This window comes from Mytilus edulis, chromosome 11 (assembly GCF_963676685.1).
Source record: "Mytilus edulis chromosome 11, xbMytEdul2.2, whole genome shotgun sequence".
NCBI classification, from domain to species: Eukaryota; Metazoa; Mollusca; class Bivalvia; order Mytilida; family Mytilidae; genus Mytilus; species Mytilus edulis.
In genome coordinates this window covers 38,979,628-39,002,878 of record NC_092354.1, presented here as the reverse complement: position 1 = coordinate 39,002,878, position 23,251 = coordinate 38,979,628, and the positions used below count along the sequence as shown (strand labels likewise).

At 33.0% G+C, this 23,251-nt stretch overlaps 3 protein-coding genes across 4 annotated transcripts; 1 reads left to right on the top strand and 2 right to left on the bottom strand.

The window, feature by feature from the left end:
• Positions 1–1,901: 1,901 nt before the first annotated feature.
• On the bottom strand, positions 1,902–12,996 carry LOC139495546 (uncharacterized). The gene is made up of 3 exons (XM_071283815.1): positions 12,447–12,996; positions 6,528–6,668; positions 1,902–3,435 (listed from the first exon to the last, which is right to left on the bottom strand). Exons 1-3 carry the CDS (start codon positions 12,694–12,696, stop codon positions 3,260–3,262), a joined length of 567 nt encoding a protein of 188 aa, XP_071139916.1. The 5' UTR covers positions 12,697–12,996; the 3' UTR covers positions 1,902–3,259.
• A 3,048-nt stretch (positions 12,997–16,044) lies between these two features.
• On the top strand, positions 16,045–18,937 carry LOC139495544 (E3 ubiquitin-protein ligase TRIM36-like). Of its 2 annotated transcripts, none has more exons than XM_071283812.1 (2): positions 16,045–16,157; positions 17,215–18,937. In XM_071283812.1, the coding sequence occupies exon 2, from the start codon at positions 17,221–17,223 to the stop codon at positions 18,889–18,891; it is 1,671 nt and encodes a 556-aa protein (XP_071139913.1). In that variant the 5' UTR covers positions 16,045–16,157; positions 17,215–17,220; the 3' UTR covers positions 18,892–18,937. The 2 variants fall into 2 exon arrangements, with proteins under 2 accessions (XP_071139913.1, XP_071139914.1); XM_071283813.1 differs by having other exon boundaries at positions 16,062–16,118.
• Positions 18,938–19,377: 440 nt separating this feature from the next.
• LOC139495545 (uncharacterized) lies at positions 19,378–21,533 on the bottom strand. The gene is made up of 3 exons (XM_071283814.1): positions 21,460–21,533; positions 20,594–21,019; positions 19,378–19,992 (listed from the first exon to the last, which is right to left on the bottom strand). The coding sequence occupies exons 1-3, from the start codon at positions 21,473–21,475 to the stop codon at positions 19,493–19,495; spliced, it is 942 nt and encodes a 313-aa protein (XP_071139915.1). The 5' UTR covers positions 21,476–21,533; the 3' UTR covers positions 19,378–19,492.
• Positions 21,534–23,251: the final 1,718 nt, after the last annotated feature.

Sequence of the window (23,251 nt, the reverse complement as noted above, 5' to 3'; positions counted from 1 at the left end):
AGATTGAGTCCCAAAACATAGTTGAGGGAAAATTGTCTTGAAATAGGGCTCCCCCATGAGGCATCTTCCATGAATATAAGTAGGTAGTACAAGCCAGTGCTTTGCGCAGCTTTTTCTGACTTTTTTTTCGAATTTCCTATATTGTGCTATTAAAGAATACTTGATCCTATGTAACTCTAAAAAAATAACTTTTGAAACAGTAACAACATATTATTTACCAAGAGGAATCTATTATATGTCCTTCTCTTGAACGCTGCTTGAACTTAATTTTTACGTAAGGCCTTATTGAAACGTCAATTGAGTCGCTTAACTTTTTTTTGGGATAGTGCATGCTTTCAGCTTGAACAATTAGGTATATCAATATTCAACTGTCTGTATGCAGATTAGATGAATATTTAATCATCTTTTGGAGAATTTATTGCTCTACACTATATTCTTTCATGATTCGGCGTGCTTTGTATTTTTGGACACAATTTTGCACAAATCGCTGTAGATTTCGTTTTAATTTATACTTAATTTCTTTCAAACTACATTAATCTGATTAAAACAAAACTTGGCAGTAATACTTGTTTATTTAGTTATCAAGGGGAGTGAAATACATGTATAACGACTGAATTATTTGGATTATGAAACACATATACAGCTTCCTACATCACCAAAGTCTTGTTATGTTTTACTTATAATTAGTTGTATATGAATGGTGCTAAAAATATATTTCGATTTGACTGTCGTAATGTTCTTCTTGACATGTTGTCTCTTGAAGTGTCTGAAATACTTATTTCCATGTGTAGAAAATATTGATACCCCACTTTGAACTTATAAAAAAAATTGAACCCCCCTTTTCAAAATACAGAAAAAAAACTTGATTCCCCCTGTCTTTTGACCCCCCCCCCCCCCCCCTCCCAGATAAAAAATGATAAGTCCCTAAATGAAATTAAATTCAAAAAATGTATACAAGACTTACAAAGGCCAGAGGTTCCTGACTCGGACAGGCGCAAGAATGTGGCGGGGTTACACATGTTTTGTTAGATCCCAACCTTCCCCATATACCTCTAGCCTATGTAGAATAAAGAAACACATATGAAGCAATACAAACAGAAAGATGCGACAGAAAATATTCATGGGAAAGATGGACAGGCAATGATGTAAGTATTAGGTATACAGGTAGTTGTTAAATGATGAAATTAATTTGAAAACGTATCACTAGGTACATTTACAGGCGACTCTTTCAAAACCTAAAACCGAATTTTGAAAATCTTTTAAGTGTAGTTCCCAACAAACAACAAACTAAAGTTAATTTGGCTCGTTAAATTTTCATAAAATTTTGACAAAAAATTAACTTTGACCCTTCGACAAAAATATATTTTTTTTTAAATATTTGAACCAGCCAATTTATCGGAAAAAATACACTGGTTATATATCAGTTTGACATACACTAATTTTGATCATTGAGATGCTTAATAATCCCTTTACAACACAACGTAATTAAAATGTTAAGCTGATTTTACATAGTTGTCTCCCTGTAGTGTTAGGTACCTGAGTAAAATGTGAAGAATATTTATCAAGTTATAGCGATCATGATACAAGTATTCCGTAAACAGGAAGTTGTTGAGTGATGAAAACGCACCACACGGTATATGTAGCTGACTTCTATAAACCCTAAATCCATGCAAATCTTATGATGCAGTCTCTGAAAAGATGCGACCAAAATTTTGATGCGACGGACAGACGGACTGACGGACATCAGAGGTATGAGTTTACATATACTTTTTTAGAGTGGGGGTATTCCGGTAAATTTTTACTAATTACTCTATTCCTACTAGTGGGAATGGTAGTTAATACAGACATTGTCTAATCAACATGACATCTGTCTTAAGATCTTTAACTTTAGATAAGATAAATAAGATAAATACGTTTATTGCAATAAGCACAATTATGCTATAGCACATTTAAATTACAACATTATCATGTGTAAGCAACATGAAATTTATATTAATACATAGGTATACAAAACTGCAGAGAACATAATTAACAATATGAACATTTTGTTAATGAAAAAGACAATTAGATTCATATATATGACTAAGTTAATATGAAAGTTCTGAGTTTCCAACTTTCACGCAAAAAACACATCAAATTGTAAATAACAGTTTTTGTTTGAACTTGTAGTAGTGAATACAGTTTGTTGATATTTGGCCATGTATGATAATGTTTTGAGAAGTATTTAAGTCTATACTGTCTATATGCTGGACAAACCATAATAAAATGATATTCGTTCTCTATACATTTAATTCATGTCAAATGATGAAAATAAATAATAGAAAAATGATACATAGTAATAAAACATTTACAAAAATTGAGTTCTTTTAATAGATAGTTACAGTAGAGCACTATACATTTACACTAAACTACCTTCACACTATTCTATACACATTTTTGTCGCACTTTTTTACACGTTTTAGTCTAAACATGTATCTGTTCTAAACATGTTAAGTTTGAAATGTGTTTAATATCGTGTTAAGCTCAATTTTCATTAATGTTGGATTCTTATTCAAACTCTAAAAATAGCATTTGTTGAAATTGAAGACATGTTTATATTTGATGTGATTACTGAGACATGTGTTAAGATATTAAACAAAATCTTAAACCTATAAAGAACTAAACATGAAATACAAGTGTATATTTTCTAAACACGATTTTTAAGTATAATTAATGTATCATCCCTGAACTTGTTTGTTATATTGGAGTCTTCATTAATCAGTCTTTGGAACTGAGAGGGTCAGAACCATGTCAGACAAGCTCATGATTGTGTTTTATACATCAATTTATAATTTGAACTCTTAATATATGTTCTATTATATTGTATTGTATTTCATTGTATTGCATTGTATTTTAAATGTATAATTGTTTGTTAATATTGCTTGACACTTATGGGTGTAATTTTGCAATAAAGATATATTATTTGTTTTTTAACTGACGATTTACGACGTTTTGGTGTTCAATTTTGAAAACATTACCCAGAATCAATTTGATTTTGAAACGGCGCATTAGTACGCCAACACAACGAAAGATGATTTGGTACAGCTTGCATGAGAAAATAACATATCAAAAGTGTATGCTTTAGATGACCTTCATTAAAAGCCAATATTCGTCTGTTGCTGTGTTAATTGCTGTGAATTCAATTGTTCTGGAAGATGTGCTGCCATTGCGACATCAGAAAAAAAGTCCCTTTCTTAAGTCATTGGTTCCTGTTCTGACGTTATCGAGTGTGCTGCCTGTACATGACGATTAATAAAATCATTAAAATGAAACAAAATATTCCACCGAGTCCACTTAATATAATGGAATAAGGAATTTCAATGTTTATGTTCGTCTGTGTTGCCACAACAATTACTCCAGTAAGCCACCGCCAAACTGCCACCCCGGTTGCTCCTCCTAAAAAAAGGATATTCTGACAAATTTACAAGAATAGAGAAAAATGGCTAAAGCAGTAAAGAATACAGAAATGAAAGACCCCATAATCCAGACCTTTTTTCAGCAAGGGGGGGAAAAGGGGGGGGGGGGGGGCGGTCGAGCAATGTGTCATAAAGTTTCAGTCTTGTTTACGATATACGATGTTTTGAATAAAATTACACAGACGTATATTAATACGCATGATACGATTGGTGCTATTCAGCAATACACGTTCCCAATAAAACCACGATTTATATATATAATATATATGATGCCTATGTCAACTTTCAATATTTTAAAGTTGGTCAGGGTCCTATATATTTTTGTTTTAAATATTTTTTTCATTGATTACAATTTATAAACCAGTGTCATTTTATCATGCAAAATGATTCACGAAAATTCATTTGATAACGGAATTAACACATTTTGAACATAAATCAGGCTGTTAGTTTTCTCGTTTGAATTGTTACACATAATAAGTTATATGGTTTGCAACTGACCCCCTACGGATCCATAGAGGGTAAGTAAAATCCATAGGGGTTGAACCAGAGGTACGATCATTGTCATTTTGGAGCCTTTATATATAGCAGACTATGAGGTATGGATTTTGCTCATTGTTTACGCCATTATGACATACGCTGTCCTAAATTAAATGTTAACTTCCATGCTACGAACATAACAGGTAAAAAAAAGAGAGTAATGGATTTAAAAATTTAAAACATAAAAAAAACAGGTGCTCCGCAGGGCGCAGCTTTATACGACCGCAGAGGTCGAACCCTGAACAGTTGGGGCAAGTATGGACAAAACATTCAAGCATGATACAGCTCTGAATTTGGATTGTGATCAAATTTTTGACATTACATGGTTTTTTTTTACACAAAACAAATGCCAAGATTTTACAAATCAATTAAAGATTTCTTCTTCAAACTTTTTAAATCTAAAATTAAATAGTTGACACAGCATAGGTTTCTGACACAGAATGAATGTGGTCTAATGAACTTAAAAGGTTTTTTTTGCCTTTGAGCAAATCACTATGCTGTTGAATATTAATCCTCTCAAAAAAATGTTTGAAGAAATTTTCTTTTTATTTATGAAATCTGAAATGAGAAAAATTTAACCCCCCCCCCCTTTTTTTTTCACATCCCCGTTTCCCTTTTTCAAAACTGATATCAATTCAAATTTCTAATGGAGTTTGCAACAATAACTACTCATTTAAATACATCATAAAATATTAAGATGTAAAAAAACTGCTTGTTATCACTGAATGGTAAAGATTATTTAAATTTATCAGTTGGTAGTAAAAAGTGTATATACATTGTATATTGTATATAACAAAGATTTAAGTTGATTCTGGACAAAGAAAGATAACTCCAATTAAAAAAAATTCTTGCTATTGCACAAATAGGATATTTCTTGCTTAATATTCTGGACAAAGAAAGATAACTCTAATTAAAAAAAAATTTGCTATTTCACAATATTGTGCAATTAGATATTTCTTGCCATTGCACAATACTGTGCAATTGAAAAGACTTGCTATTGCACAATACTTAATATAATAATTTTAGATCCTGATTTGGACCAACTTGAAAACTGGGCCCATAATCAAAAATCTAAGTACATGTTTAGATTCAGCATATCAAAGAGGCCCAAGAATTCAATTTTTGTTAAAATCAAACTTAGTTTAATTTTGGACCCTTTGGACTTTAATGTAGAATTTGAAATTTGAAAACAGGACCAAAAATGAAGAATCTACATACACAGTTAGATTTGGCATATCAAAGAACCCCAAGGATTCAATTTTTGATGAAATCAAACAAAGTTTAATTTTGGACCCTTTGGACCTTAATGTAGACCAATTTGAAAACTGGACCAAAAAAACTTCAATAATCAAGAATCTAAGTACATTTTTAGATTCAACATATCAAAGAACCCAACCGATTCATTTTTTGTCAAAATCAAACTAAGTTTAATTTTGGACCCTTTGGACCTTAATGTAGACCAATTTGAAAACGGGACCAAAAGTTGAGAATCTACATATACAGTTAGATTCGGCATATCAAAGAACCCCAATTATTCAATTTTGATGAAATCAAACAAAGTTTAATTTTGGACCCTTTGGGCCCCTTTTTCCTAAACTGTTGGGACCAAAACTCCCAAAATCAATACCAACCTTCCTTTTATGGTCATAAGCCTTGTGTTTAAATTTCATAGATTTGTATTTACTTATACTAACATTATAGTGCGAAAACCAAGAAAAATGCTTATTTGGGTCCCTTTTTGGCCCCTAATTCCTAATCTGTTGGGTCCTAAACTCCCAAAATCAATACCAACCTTCCTTTTGTGGTCATAAACATTGTGTTTAAATTTCATAGATTTCCATTTACTTAACCTAAGGTTATTGTGCAAAAACCAAGAAAAATGCTTATTTGGGCCCTTTATTGGCCCCTTATTCCTAAACTATTGAAACCAAAACTCCCAAAATCAATCCCAATCTTTCTTTTGTGGTCATAAACCTTGTGTCAAAATTTCATAGATTTCTATTAACTTAAACTAAAGTTATGGTGCGAAAACCAAGAAAATGCTTATTTGGGCCCTTTCTGGCCCCTTATTCCTAAAATGTTGGGACCAAAACTCCCAAAATCGATACCAACCTTCCTTTTATGGTCATAAACCTTGTGTTAAAATTTCATAGATTTCTATTCACTTTTACTAAAGTTAGAGTGCGAAAACTAAAAGTATTCGGACGCCGGACGACGACGACGACGACGACGACGCCGACGCCAACGTGATAGCAATATAAGACGAAAATTTTTTCAAAATTTGCGGTCGTATAAAAATCAGACACGAAAACACGAAAACATATATAATCTCTATACCTACATGTTTGTTATCTTAAATAAAATAACTCATTCCGACACATTTTTTAAAACAACTTTTTTGCAAATAAAAGTGCATTGATGTAAGTAAAAAGAATGTTTATTCTATATATGGTCGGGTTGTTGTCTCTTTGACACATTCCGCATTTCCATTCTCAATTTTATATTAAACAATGAAAACACCAAAAAAGATCATACCTGCAATCGCGCTTGTAATAATTGGCGCCAGTAACATAGATGGCGCTCTGTCTCTGTTGTACGCTAACGTTAGTATCAGCGATAGTATACATAGCACAACTCCAATGATGATCTCGATCTGATATTCTAATAAATTCCAGCCTGAAAGAGGAAAAAAAACATTATATTCCTATACTTCCGCTTCCGGTTGTGATTATTCTAATAAATCTCAATCTGAAAAAAGAAAAGAATGTGTACATAGCCGTAGGACACCAGTGGCGGATCCAGCAATTTTTATAAGTGGGGGCCTACTGCCTGCCTAAGGGAGGGACCGCTCCAATCATGCTCCATTGATTCCCTATATAATCAACCAAATTTTTTCCCAGAAAAAGGGGGGCGGGACCCATGTCCCCCTATATCCGCCCACGGACACAAATTATACATCGCTTGCATATAACGCTATAAAGGGACATCACTCAAGAACGGTGAAAAGTTAAGCTTACCAAATTCCTACTTGTTCTAAGTATTGTTATGATTGTTGTTATAAGCATTGTGTATTAGTTTCATAACATTCAATTACAGCCAGGATTCTACTTAGTCAATTTTTACAATCGTGAAAATGGAAGCCATTGTTGGGATGACGTGCTGCCAATTAAGCTCTTGATAACCGATAAATTTATCCTAATAGCACCATTTAGGTCCTATTAGCCAGTTGTATTGGAAAAGAAAATGTAACTACAAGCTATTAAGCACCATTTGATGTACTTTTCTACATCGGTTTCTAGATGGAATTTTCGAAAGTTTAAAAACATTAAAAAAAAATGAAGACTAGAAACCATAGACAGTCATGGATATAACTCTATAGGGTTATTACAGGAAAATAACATACATTTGTTATTGTAGACTAAAAAATCAAAGAACTGTGATAACATACGTATGTTACATGTTTCAAAGGGACAATATACATCATTCTAATGCAACAACGTTTATAACGTTCCTTTTGATTGGATAACGTCACTTATTTACATGGCATCAATTGACAATTGATGCTATGGGACGTACGCGCAAGCGCAGACGGCATATTCCAGATTTTAAATACATGTTTTAACGTTGTTTTCTGTCAGTTTCATTAGAATGGAGATAACAATATTATATTTTAAGCTCCGACGGCATCAATTGGGGATTTGATGGTCGCAAATACCCGTTTACTGTCTCCGCTAACGCGTCGCCAGTAAACTTAATTTGCGACCATCAAATCCCCAATTGATGCCGTCGGAGCTTAAAATACAATACAGTTATCTCCTAATTAATGTTGTTTAAATTTGTAAAAGTTCTATTGATATTACGTTTGTCTATATGTATACTTAACTATTGAAAGATATAACAGTTCATAGTTTGCCATTTTGCATAATACACCTATATGTTATCACAGAAAAAATATGCCTGAAATAACTAAAGGGTGTTATCACAGCTTCTCTATATCACTTCAAAGGATTTGCTCAGACATAGATCATGCTTTATTACAATGTATTTTAATTTATTGTAAGAAATAATGACCAGAGCATGTAATGAGGTTCTGCGCAAGTTTCTCAGTGATTCCCAAGTGTCTTATATAATAAGTTACATTCCTTTAATAACTTAGCCTTGTTATTACAGCTAAGTTTATCCCTTAATAGCCTCAACTCATTGATTTATCATAGTTAATCAAAAATGTATTAATTTACTTAAGAAATTAGTTATCAAGGCTATGCATTTAGTTTCTGCGCAGAGTCTCAAGAGTTCCCTAGAGCCCACTATAAATGAAATAATTTTACAAATAACAAACATATGTTATTACAGATTTAGAATATTTTAGGAAGAAAATCTGTAAAAACACACACAAGTTATTTTCTGTAATAACCCTATAGAGTTATATCTCTGACTGATAGATGATAACACACAAAAAAACAATTTTTTTGAAGAAGTAAAATACTTGCCATTGGTAGATTATATATATGCTGTCCGTATATACTTATTTTAGGGAAAAGAAATAAAGAGACATAATCAACTGTTTGTATTATTTTAGTTTGTAATTGAATTAGGCAGTGGTGAAAACATGATAAAAAAAACCCACCCTATTTGACATTGATTTCAGTTCATAATATGTAGTTATGCACAAAAATAACATTTATTTCCATTTTCTGTTCTGGTAATAATAGATACAATTTGGTTGAAATGCACTAGAAATTAACAAAAAAGGGGAGATAACTCTGTAATTTGCTATCAATCTAACCAATTTTCTAACCAAGTTATTTGATATTACCAGACACACACAAACAAAAGACCAATTAATTTTAACTCAGGATGATGGTTAGTATTAAATAGCATGATTAGCTCGGTGGGTTTTTTCTAATCATGTTTTAATTTTTACCTAAATTGCCTGATTCTTACAAAGACTGGCACTTAATAATGAAAACAGAGCAAAACTACATGTATATCAGATATCTAGTGAATTTAAAACAACAAAAACTGGGTTTATTTTTGGAAAAGAGAGTTGTGTTTTGATAAAAAAAAAATTATAATCGTAAAATGCGTGCAATACTTGACACTGGACTGACAGGAAACAACTATTAGTTTTTCTCTAGTGACAACTGTATTTATTATAAATATACAACTCAATCCTTCTCCTCTGATCAACGAGTGTTTGAATGGAGTTTACAGAATATATTATACATTGGAAATAATTAGGGAAAAGAAAAAAACCTGAAATATTAAGAGATTAGAAAAGAACATATGTACAAACTGAAAGTAAAAGGGAATAACATTGGAAAATAACAGATTTATATATATATACATACAATTATAAACACAGAAAGAATGAGGTAAGAAAATTAGCTTTTGGTTTAAAGATAAAAGATAACCAGATGCTCCGCTAGGGCGCAGTTTTATACGACCGCAGAGGTCGAACCCTGAACAGTTGGGGCAAGTATGGACACAACATTTAAGCTTGATACAGCTCTGAACTTGGATTGTGATTAAATAGTTGACACAACATAGGTTTCTGACACAGAATGAATGTGGTCTAAGAACTTAAACTTAATTTTTAAATTGGACATTTACCTATTATGGTCCAATATCCAAAATCTAAATGCATGGTTAGATTCAGCATAACATAGAACCCGCAGAATTAAATTTTTGATGAAATCAAATAATGTTCAATTTTAGACCCTTTAGACCTCAATGTGGACCAATTTGATGACCGGGCCCAAATATTAAAAATCTAAATACATGGTTAAATTCAGCATATTGAAGAACCACATATATTCAAGTTTTGTTGAAATCAAAAGTGACAAAGTTTAATTTTGGACCCCGATTTGGACCAACTTGAAAACTGGGCCAATAATCAAAAATCTAAGTACATGTTTAGATTCAGCATATCAAAGAACCCAAAGAATTCATTTTTTGTTAAAATCAAACTAAGTTTAATTTTGGACCCTTTGGATCTTAATGTAGACCAATTTGAAAACAGGACCAAAAATTACGACGACGCCGCCAACGTCATACCAATATACTTCCAAAATATTTTCAATTTTTTGCGGTCGTATAAAAACCATAAACAAAATTATTGGATACAACTCCTTATCCTTATCATACATATTATAGTCATGTCTCACGACAGGGTACATTTATTAATATATTAAGGATGTTCGCTTGCATGTCACGTTTTGAATTGTTTTGTCAGATTTTCGGAATCCTCTGGTTTTATCCATATGAATGCCTAAGATTTTGCCCATTGACCCTCATGTTTCTTTTAACAAATCTTTTACATGTGTAATTCTAAGTCATTTGTAAAAGTCTTATAAAATCTTATTTATTTTAAATAGTTTTTGAGAACTTTAACTTGTCAATGATAAAGCAATGAAAAATGAAAAGAGAACATTTTCCCGCCAAAATTGCAATGGCTTATTTTGGTTTGTCATATGTATAATATCTCGAAAACAAGCACATTGACCTCTATATATTTTTTTGATTTTTTTTATTCCTTAATTAATCCCCTATCAATATATACTAGTTTTATGAAAAGCAATTTATTGAAACTGAGTAGCGAACTTCCTTAAATAGCCATTGAGATCTTTTCGTCTCTTCAAAACTTAATTTTTTTGCAAGTATTTTCAGTGCGAGTAAACTTAATAAATCAACCATCATGCGCGTAGCTACGTTTACGTCAAAACGCCCGGGCGTACACTTGAATTTTGAAAATAAAACAAATAATCGACATAGAATAAGAAAAATCGGTCAAAAGCACATCAGTCTTGTGCTTCTTTTTTCAATGGATTGTAATTTTGAATAAAAAGGGACTAAATTTACTCAAATAGATCATTTCCTATATTTATTCGAATCTTTTGTAGAAGTCTGAATCTACTATGAATTCTACGTACTTTTCTTATATTTAAAGCAATTCACTATCTGCTCATATTCGATATGCTGTTTGTATTTTTGTCGAGCCTGTGATTTATGTCCCAAAAGCGAGACAACGCGGCGTCAATATTTAGGTTCCGAATGTGGATAAAGTCTTTTGAATGACTCTCCGTGAAATTTTACGAAAGTTGAACAGAAACTGCAGCTGTTTATGATCAAAAGAGTATTCAGAGCAATATAATAATGCAATTATATCTTTAATTTCCCCGCATTTTAAGGACAAAATGTATTTCTTTCTGCAATTAATAAGTGGTCGCATTTTGGGCTTACATTTTGTTATTTCTCAACTACATTAACTACTTGTCGAACCTTCATCAAATTTTATGAAAATGCCAAAGAAACTTTGTCTATGACTAATGTCTAAAGCTAAAATTTTGAAAGCATTTGTTTTCGTTCATTTTTCTGATCTTTTCTGATAGACAGATAGCCGGACTCTTCTTTACGCAATTCATTGTTTTACATGCTCAATTTATAAACCTTCATAGATTGTCGTGAAATATTCCAGATCAAGAAAAAAATATCAAAAGAAAGTTTTAGATTTTTTTTAAATTCCTTTAAAGGAAATAATGATAAATTGATTCACTTTTTGTGGGAAGAAATCCCAGGTGTTCCAGAATTTTTTTATATTGCACCTCTTAGAAATATTTTTTCAGTTTCGTGTTCATTAAAAGGTGCTTTTGTCGATTGTATGCTCACTCACGGCACCCTTTAAACTTTTTTAAAAGTAATATTGGTTTGGACGTTTTCTCTAAAACCAATGACCATTAGGCTAGCTTCCAGTTTAACACGATGAATAAGTTAACATATTACAAAATTTAACCAAAACAAATAAACCATTTAGATTCAAAAGTATGTTGCTATCAATGATTTTTTACTGACAGGAATCATTATGGTATCTCATTCTCGATAGCTATCCCTTTCGAACCCACTACCAGCAGGTGCTTTAACATTGAGCTTTTGGCATCCCTCATATTCCTCGCCAAAGTTCGGGCGTACACGTAGAAATGACCCAGCTACGCCACTGACCATTGAATGCTTTATACATGTATGTTTTGAAAAGAATGCTAAGAGTTCAAATACGTTTGAATAACCACAATAAAGAAGGGACGACATCAAAAGATCAATGTAGGATAAAAAATAAATATATATAATTCACATAGTTTTTTCACTGACCACATCACCCCCTCCTAACTTAATTTGGTGAAAATTTATTGACCAATAGGGATACATGTAAAATCGATTTGGGATAAACAAAAAAAGCAGCAATTTTAAGGTAGCAGAAAATTGTAGCAGTTGTAGAGTAACCATGTCATGTAAAACTTACTCAGGAAAGATATCCCTACTACAGATCAGATAACTTACCAAGGAAATATGCCTCACCGACAGATAAGTACCTTAATATAATTAACTTACCAAGGGGAGTATCTTAACTACATAACAAATCCATGAAAAATACTTCCCTGACAAAGTACCCCAACATACCTAGCCTATCCATATAAGATATCCCGCCGTCATCAGGGATAGAGCCGTATCCCAAAGACATTGAGAAATCCTTTCCAATGATAAGAAGGTAAAAAAATCCCATATGTAAAGTGACTGCATCTGAAGTGTCGTGATCACTCATGTCGGTGAAACTCGATGAATCCATCACCATCCATCCCGGTGAAAATGCTCCAGCTACTAGAAACAACAGAGCAATTACTCCGAACGCAACCGGGAAAAGTTTCTCCATTGTCTGTGAGTATATAATCCGAGAATAACAAATGTTGTTATTGTATACTGATTAAAATTTATATTAAACACAGCACTTGTAAACTTATTTTGATTCAAGTTTTGATTACATTTTCTTTCAATCTGTTAATTGTGTGTACTGCATAGTAAATGAATATCTTAATTAGTAATTGACAATCCGTTCCTAAGAAGTGCTTAATTGAATCAGATATGTTAATGGTGCGATACAACGCACAGTGCTTATCGTTTCTACTAATCATGTGTATTTCTATGGCTATAACATACATGTGCTAAAAATAGTAATTACACGCCACAAAATGTACAGCAGTTCAAGGTTTAGAAGCTACCATTTGCTTCTTAGGGGTGTGTAGAAACTTTGGTTTAATCAGAATACTAATTGTTTTAGTTTATATAATGTATTCCAGGAGGACGAAATGTTTGCCTTCAATTTGTTGCTAATTTTATAGTGCGTTTCCACAAAAATTAGTTTCACCCATATTGGTTCCAGAATTATTTATTTCGAATAACTGACAAAACCCGACAATATTATAATCAAATGCCCCCCTCCTCCCTTTTTTCTTGTAAAATAAACAATCTTCATATGTACTTTACATGTGATCCATATGGGGTCAATAATTGTGGATTACTTAACATGACTTGGTACAGGTAAAACTTTCAAATGAAAAAAAAGAATAGAAGCCTTGCTAATTTTCCCCCGTTTAGTACGAGTTATATGGATATACAATATAGTGATTATTCTTTAAAAAAATACCTTATAGGGAAAAAAATGCAATTTTCTGTAACAAGATTAATTCTTTTATCTGTACATCTTTCATTTATGTTGTGGATATTGCATTATATTATTCTTTAATGTATTCTAATAATTATATTTTGTATACATATTTCCATTTTTTCCCTATACTTTATTAGTTTTCTCGTTTAAATTGTTTTACATTGTCATTTCTGGGCCTTTTATAGCTGACTATACGGTATGAACTTTGCTCATTGTTGAGGGCCGTACGTTGACCTATAGTTGTTAATTTCTGTGTCATTTCGGTCTATGGTAGAGAGTTGTTTCATCGGCAATCATACCATATCTTCTTTTTTATATTTATATTTAAAGTGCTCATTTTTTGTATACATTATTTTGATTTTTACTTTGTTCTCCTTTTTATAAACTCCAGTCAGTCCTTCTCATACTAGGTAAAACTGTTAAGCAAAATTTGGCTTCGTATTTATTATGCATACCTCACAACCATACATTGATAGAATGCGACAGGGGGGGGGGTGGTATTACAATAATAAATCTAGGGAGCAAAACGATTTCCAATTGATTTGATGTTCCTTTAGAATTTCGTTTTTTTTTTCTCCATTAAATGTATAGAAAATAATACAAGGTTGAGTCAAGACTAGATAACATTTGCCCAAAAATTCAAAGTAAACCCCGTGCCGGTAGTGTATGCCCTTATATTTTTACAGATAGGTTTTTTTTTGCTTGTGAGAGAGCTGTCTACTTATTCTATTATCTTGATTAATGATCTATTTCTTATACTGTATTTCTGTGTCATGTTGGTCTCTTGTGGACAGTTGTCTCATTGGCAATCATACCACATCTTTTTTTTTATAAAGAAACTAACGGGCAAACAAAGTAAGAAAATAAAAAAAATAAAGAATATATAGAAAATGATGGAGTGCTATAATATAAAGAATACAGAACAGTGGCGGATCCAGAACTTTTCTTAAGGGGGTCCGCGAACAGATCCCAACCCCACCCCCACCCCCTCCCTGGGTCCGCCTATGCAGAATAATTGCTAAAATAAACGAGGAATAGAGAAACTGAAAGAATGTTTTCAAGACGGTGTACTATGGTTAGTAAAACACAACCTTTTCATGACGAATAACTTCTTCTGTGTGTAATGAACTGTTTCACACGGTATCTTCGCGACTCGAGACTTTTTGAGTTATCTCGCTTTTATCAAGCAATTTATGTCAAATAAAATTGTATTAATTGCATTTTATATTCAGCGTGTATGAGACTTATATATAAATTAACTGTATTCTTCATGCTTTGCCAAAAGGTGTAATATCATGGTAATTCAAAAAATATAGTAATTAAAAAAATATTACAAAAGATATTTTAAGAGGCAATTGTTTTCGAACAGTTTGTTATTCAAATTTCTTTTGTAAAAATTAAAAAAAGTATATTTGGGTTTGGTAAGAAAGTAAAAAAGGCGATAGAAGTCAAATATTCATATATTTTAAGCAAACAGTTTCGACTTTTCGCATGCAATGTGTGATTGATTGATTATTGCTTGTTGAACGTCCAGTGGAAAATACTTCATGTACATTTAGGAAGATAATAAATTAACAATTCATACGATTGAAGTTTGTTACGGGGTAGGTCGACGGGAATTACGGACGAGGCATTTATAATTCCTCAGAAAAATGGGGAATGGTTAGATAGGAGCAACACTTTTTAGTTTGCAACCGGCTACTTACATACCCTTCAAGGAATTGTTGAAATGGTTCTTTAAAATACAGGAATCGCAATATTCAAGCGCCCTCAACGACGCATGTATTTTCTGTCCCGATTCCACCTCGATGTTGCACTCCCTCACAGACAAACAGATGCCCAAGTTTTGAGTTGTATTGTCAGAACAGGTGTGCTCATTTTATTTGTATACCCAAGTCAAAATTCGGGATTACCAATCTATATAAGTCTAGTACATGGAAATAATGAATATTGTTATTTTTAATACACACTTCATCCGGACAACAAACACATTTTTTTTTTATATAAATAAGGCCGTTAGTTTTCTCGTTTGAATTGTTTTACATTGTCATATCGGGGCCTTTAATAGCTGACTATGCGGTATGGGCTTTGCTCATTGTTGAAGGCCGTACGGTGACCTATAGTTGTTCATGTCTATGTCATTTTGGTCTCTTATGGACAGTTGTCTAATTGGCAATCATACCACATCTTCTTCTTTTTATAAATATAGTAAAGGCGACAGTCTTAGAGAGCAAACTTGATACATCGATAGTTAAGCAGATCACAAAACTTCAATGGTATATTTAAACGCAGAATAAATTTTTAAACACCCTGAGTTAATCGTTGAACTATTTTAAATAATTTTTTTATTAACATGTTTTGTTTACGTTTCATTGTTTAATTTAGATCTTTTAAAATATCATGGGTCATATGTAGAATCATTATCACATCGTGGTATTGTTTTACTGATTGTATCACAGCTGTATGGCATTGTTCGACTGATTGTAAATACCTATTTTTGGTATTGTTTAACTAACATCTGATTTGTGTGAACATTTTTATTTAGGTATACAAATACGTTGTTCTCTTATATAGGTTGCTAAGGTTGCCATTCAGTATTATACACATCTGGATATTGTACGAAGCTATATGTGAATTATAATAAATACTTGGTTTAATTACGTCAAAAGGTAAAATTAATAATTTTAATCTTTTACAAATAATTAAATATGCATTTTAAGATTGAGTACAACTGTAGGTCATCATGGTCATTTTCTAAAGGCACATTAAAATAAGAAGACATTGTATGCCTGCAAATGATAAGACTAGCCACAAGAAGACCTAAGGACAGTGATTTATGCAACTCCGTTTAAAGATATTTGAAGAGTCTGCTTATTTACATGTTAAGAATGTCAATTATATGTTTTCCTGCTATAAAAAGTCTTCAAAGATACCAGTTTAAAAAAATTGTACCTCAGTCATACATGCGTCTTCAGTAGACTCATCAGTGGCGCTCGAATCTAAACAGTTTGAGGCCAAATCAAGTTCTAAATCGACGAACATTGTAACCCAAAAATGTACATCAGTAGGTTTTGACATTCGCTTGCAGTCTGAAAACAATTATTAAGTTTCATCTCGCGTATATCAGTTTTAATTTATATCGATAATTAATTAATTAATTTTGATTGATTGATTGATTGGCTTTTTAATTGATTGATCGGTATCAGTTGTTGTGTTTACGTCAATCAACGCGCATTGTCGTAATGTTATTATGGAAAGAAGATGTAGTTGTGGATGTTGCGTTTTCATTGAATAGAAAAAAAAACACGACTTTAATAGACCGTGTGATTGGTGTTTATCAATTATTATTAAAAAAAATGAAATCTTATAATCTTTTATACAAATAAGATTCCTGACTTTGCACCTGTCCTAAGTCAGGAATCTGATGTACAGTAGTTGTCGTTTGTTTATGTAATATATACGTGTTTCTCGTTTCTCGTTTTGTTAATATAGATTAGACCGTTGGTTTTCCCGTTTGAATGGTTTTACACTAGTAATTTTGGGGCCCTTTATAGCTTGTTGTTCGGTGTGAGCTAAGGCTCCGTGTTGAAGGCCGTACTTTAACCTATAATGGTTTACTTTTTAAATTGTTATTTGTATGGAGAGTTGTCTCATTGGCACTCACACCACATCTTCCTATATCTAATTATAGTTTAAACGATAATGGTATTTGAATGTATATTTCAGATTAAAATGACACAGTCTGAAAAGTTTTGCAAGCCATGTTCAAGAAGTGGTAGCTCATCCGTTGCTGTAAAACACTGCCATGACTGTGAAGAAACGTTGTGTTCCGATTGCTTCCAGGTCCATGATACGTTTAAACCTCTTCTCACTCACCGCATCACTGATCTTGGTGGAACTGGCGCACATGCGTTTTTGAGGAGTAAATTCTGCATAGAACATCCGGGTTCTAAAATGGAATATTACTGTACCGCACATACTTGTCTTTGCTGCAAGTCATGTATAGAAGACGGACATAGAAGTTGTGTTAAAGTAAACCCGATCGATGTGGCTTCAAAAGGCGTGAAAAAATCCGCAGAGTTTAATGATTTTGTAAAGACAATTGCCATCATGAAGAAAACGGTATTCCAACTAACAGAGAAAACCCACCAAAACAAAGAAGATCTCAATGACAACAAGGCTAAAATAAAGAAACGAATTCGAAAATTCAAATCAAACGTTCTCAAACGCATTGATAGTATTGAAATAGAATTGATGGCGGAAGTTGACTCGGTGTTTTCAAAGATAATATCGGAAGCTGAGAATGAGGTTAATATAATTGACCAACAAGCAGAGCATATTAACGAAATGTGCAATCAGTACGAATATCTTGAAAAGAATGGAACAGATAGCGATTTATTCGTTGTTCTAAAATCTAACTCGAAAAACATAGCGCAAAATCTAGAGGATCTCAAAGTAGCTTTGAAATCACGTGCGCAAACGGAAGTCTCTTTTCAAAAATCAAATTTGATATCTGAAATTAACTCACTTGGAACAATAACTGTTGATTCTATAAATGAGGAAGGTTTTTATATAAACGAAACCGGTTTTACAGCCGACACTGTTAGCAAGCGCCGTCAAAATTACGTGCCTACGAGATTTAAGTTAGATAAAACATTTATGGTGAGTGAAAACAATGCTGAGATTGAGATTACCGGGATTGGAGTTACACGAAATGACCGTTTAATTCTCTGTAATAAGCTTAGTGCCAAGTTGATGATTTATTCTAGTAAAATACAGTATCTCTCCGAACTAGCACTAGCAGGTAAACCATGGGATATAACCGTCCTACCGGATTCGGACGAAGCATGGGTTTCTATCCCGGAAAGAAGTTGTATTCAGCATGTAGATGCGGACTCCATGAATGTCGACCCACCAATAAAAGTTCCTAAGTGTTATGGAATAACTTTTGTAGAAGATAATATTGCATTGGGTCGATGGGGCGAGGTTGTAATTATCAATAAAGAAGGGGGTCGTATCAAACAATTGGAATTCGGAAAGGGAATAGTACACAGCCTCTCTTCTGGTATAAACGGGACAATATACTGCTGTGAGGGTGAAGACGGTATGTTCCGATGTGTCAGACTCCTAGATGGAAAAGTCTTGTTTACGTATAATTCCGAGGATTTCCGATGGCCAGTTAACATGACGACTGACGTGCAGGATAATATATATCTGCTCGGAATGAAGTCGCATAACCTTCATCGCCTGCTACCGAAAGGGAAGTTTCATAAAGAAATGTTGACAGAGAGCGACGAACTAAACTTCCCACGATGCGTTGCGTTCAACAAAAACTATTCGAAATTATACATATCAAATGATCTGGGGAAATCTATTACTGTTTTCTCTTGTAAATATATTTGATTTTCTTTGCCAGCAAGATTTTAAAATAAATTTTGTGAAATAATCAGACATTTCTCCTTATCTTTAATATTTCTGTAACATAGCTAAGAATGTTGACCATGCAGTCTTTAATTCTCATACAAAAATAAGGAGATGTGGTATGATTACCAATGAGACAACTATCCACCACAGTTCAAATGAAGTGGATTTAAGCAATGAAAGACAACCGTACGGCTTTCTTCAATGAAACAGACCCATACGGTCGGCTATAAAAGGTCCCGTCATGAAAATATGAAACAATTCAATAAAGAAAAGCAAGGGCCTTATATATAACAAGACTTTTAACAAAACCAAATACGACCCAACAACAATCACTGAACTACAGGGTTCTGACTTCAATTCGTTTTGCTATTGGTTCAAATTGTAAAAGGGCTCAATTTAAGAGCTATTACATAATTAATTTTGTTGTAGAGTTAACGTTGCATGGTGGAGAATTTGCAAGTTATATCCAAACGATCCAAGTTTTAATTTGTATAGCATTAGGCATATTATAACCATATATTGCGCCATTTTTAACATATTTGATTTTTTGGCTCTACCCATTGTCTTCTGCCAGCGACGTTCATGTAAGAAATCGAACTTTGACTTTGAATAATGTGAAAACCACGCAAACGTTCTTTTTCTTTATGTTTGCCGTGCAGCAATCACCTTTACTGTTTATTAATATCAAGTGTCCACTATAAGATAACGACAGCTGTATATAGCCTTGACATTCATCGTTTTCCCACAATTTTGTGAGATAAACATCTGAATATTCCGCGATTTCAAATGTAGTTAGATCCGGTTTCGATTCCGATATTAATATTTTCAAGTAAAATAATTTGGGTTTTCTACGCCCTCTAGCAATAGGCTGGCAATTGAATGTTATAATTTCTCCTCGATGAATTGGTCTGTTCATAGTACATGATGTCCATGGGTTTGGATGGACCAAGCTTATTTTTGTAGGAGAGAAAAACAGCATTTTAACCAATTCACTAGTAATGGCGTCACTTCCGTTTGTTGAGATGACGTTAACATCCATGTTTTCATGAATCTTATAATCTTTCAAACCATCAATTTTTACTGGAAAAAAATATAGATTGCATTAAACTGTTGATTTATATTCAAAAGTTTTATTGTTACAACAAATGTACATAGTATTTCAGACTCTTTCTAAACTATACATTCCATGAAAAATGTGCCGGAAATGCTAAGCAAACGGCAATACATTTTTCCCTAAGATATAATCTTTTTTTGGAAATGCGATCTTCGACAATAATGCAGTTCAACATTCAGCTGAACGGTTTCAAAACATACCTGCTAAATCATTGCAAATGCATCAGGGAAAGACAATTTAACTTCAACATGTGCATTGGGGGAAAGGGTGATTAAAAAAAGATTTATATATAGCGTCGAAAAACTAAAATAAAAGTTGACTCGGACACAAAAATCATAACCCCCCCCCCCCCCCCCCCCCCCCCCCCCGTTTTTTAAGTTAAATGTTTGCTTCTTATGGCTAAATATTGACTAATAGTGCTGGTTTTGCTCATTTATTCTCGAAGGCCGTATCCGTACTTTATGGCATCATTTACGTTTGGTCTCTGGCGATAGTTTGTCTCTTTGGAAATCATTCCAGTTCTTCTTCACTGAGGTTTAAACAAATATGAATTATAATATTTCTCACCTATTTCTACAGTAACTGTGCCATAAATTATTTCGAAGACAATCCAAGCTCCTCTATTTCTTTTCACGTTTGCAAAGCGTTTGCCTGTAGTAACTGAGCGTAAAGTCAGTGTATCACCATCTTGTCTTTTACCGCGCATGATCGTTACAAATATCGGTGAAACATTTGAGAGTGTTATGCTACTTATTTGTGAAATTAGATCAGCTCCATACACATGTTTTCTGAGGTTACCAAAGAAAATCGGGTCGATCTGAATTACACCAAATCGTATCTCACCACTTCCAGATAATTGGACAGTGATCTTATCGCCCTGGTTGACAGGCAAGTTTGTAAACGCCAAACCACCCGAATAAATTGGCGCCCACTTCACTGCTAAGCCATTGTCAACGACTGTCAAATTCTCACCATGATCTTCAAATTTAATTTCTAAAATTATACATCAATATAAAAAAAAGAGAGAACAAGAATACATGTGACGTTAACAAGTTACGCATAGAAAGAACCACAGAGCAGGTACTTGTATACAAAATTTACCAAAATGCAGTTGCACTCCGTGAAATTGGTTATATTTTCTGCGATATCTATGCGACCTTCATGCATATGAGAGGCTTAAACATGTTAAACTAATGCTAATATTACAGTTGCTTTCTATTCGTTTGATGTGTTTGAGCTTTTGGTTTTGCCATTGGATAAACTTTCCGTTTTGAATTTTCCTTTGAGTTCAGTATTTTGCTATTTAACTTTTTTGACATATGTCATACATTACCGTTGAATGTTATCATCATTAAGAATTACACCCCATCATTATATTTTTTTTTCATTAAAATGATAACATCGAAATATTTTTTATATAAATTCAAATTTACCTTCTGTTAAAACCATTTCAAAATTCAAACTTCCATTTAAAGTGTCGTGTCGACAACCGAGTCATTAATTCAGAATAATGTGTGAAGTGATCCTATCACAGAAAACAAAAGAGTTGCTCATTTATAACGATTAACATTGTAACAGTTACATATGATATAAAGACATTTGAAGACCGTGAGAAGTATATACTTGTTTTATATAGATAAGACAGTTTATTTTGCCATTTGTGACCCCTATTATAGCTTGAAGTTCAGACAGTGGAGACAAAGCTCCGTGTTGAGACTGAACGTTGAGCTATAATGGTTTATTTTCTACAAATTGTGACTTAGATGTAGAGTTGTCTCATTGGCACTCATACCACATCTTCTTATATCTGTTGTAAATTGGAACTTCTTGACAGGTCAACCTTTATCAAAGATACCTATTTACCAAATCTTTTAGGTCAACCTGTAAAAATATATGAACCTTCAGTTGGAAATTTATGTTTAGTTTAAACATACTTATTTATAGTGGATTGGAGTGACTGTCCAGAGAGAATCACAATCCTTCGGTAAGAAAATTGACGACCCAACTCAATTAAGATTGGAGTGAACAACGTGCTGGAATCGAACTCACAACGTCAGTATATATTGACTGGATAGTGATACAGTAGTTAAACTACTAAGACCACTTGGCCATCGAGGGCCACGACATTATATCGACTCTGAACAGACTATTCTTTGCTCATGTACTTATATTTTCAAGATTTTGTCACCACAATATATTGCGGTTAACTGCCATATACAAAAACTTGTGTCGGAAGCTAGACGTGCAAACGGACGAATGCCTACACTGGTAAATAGTGGTATCACTATTGGAGACATTACAACATTCAGAATTTCAGAGGAAACTATAAAATCAATGATGAGACAAACATAAACACATGTTGATGGGATTAACTGGGTTTTTTTTAGCACTCCCCTTTTGAGTTATTTTGGAGTACCGGTATAACGAAAGAAAATACCATCTCAAAGAACAATTGAAACCTAAAGAATTCAATTTTTTTTTGCAAATTCCATAATTGAATCTGAAATTAAGATCAGATTTTTTAGTTGTTTCCATTTCTCATTAACATTGACAACGTAGAGCTAACGGAGACATGTGACCGGAGAGAGCAAATTAAATTTATCTGTTTTGACCTTTAAGTTTTTCAAAGCTATAAATTGATAGATTTTCTGTTAAGAAAAATATATATAAACAGATATAAGAAGATGTAGTATGAGTGCCAATGAGACAACTCTCCATCCAAGTCACTATTTGTAAAAGTAAACCATTATAGGTCAAAGAACGGTCTTCAACACGGAACCTTGGCTCACACCTAACATAAGCTACATGTATAAAGGGCCTTAAAAATGACTAGTGTAAACCACTTCAAACGGGAAAACCAACAGTCTAATCTATATTATACTCATTCTGTCCTGTAAAGAACCAACCAATTGATTGGCAAGGGGAAATAATTGTGATAAACATATTCAAATCAGACTATTTGTTGGTATGCAATCCGCTCATTTAACAGTCTAATATTGGCTGCTGAACTAAGATACATTATTATGCATCAAAGTCTTATACAAACGCGTATGCAGTAATATTGTAGTTATCCATACACCATGATTCATATAGCAAGCAGTTAAAGAACAAATGTGAGTGATAGACTCAGGTAAAATCCATTGAGTTACCAATTTGATTAGGGTGGACGCTATATCCAAAATGATTAAAACTATAAACATACACAAACGTTATGATGGCTTTAAT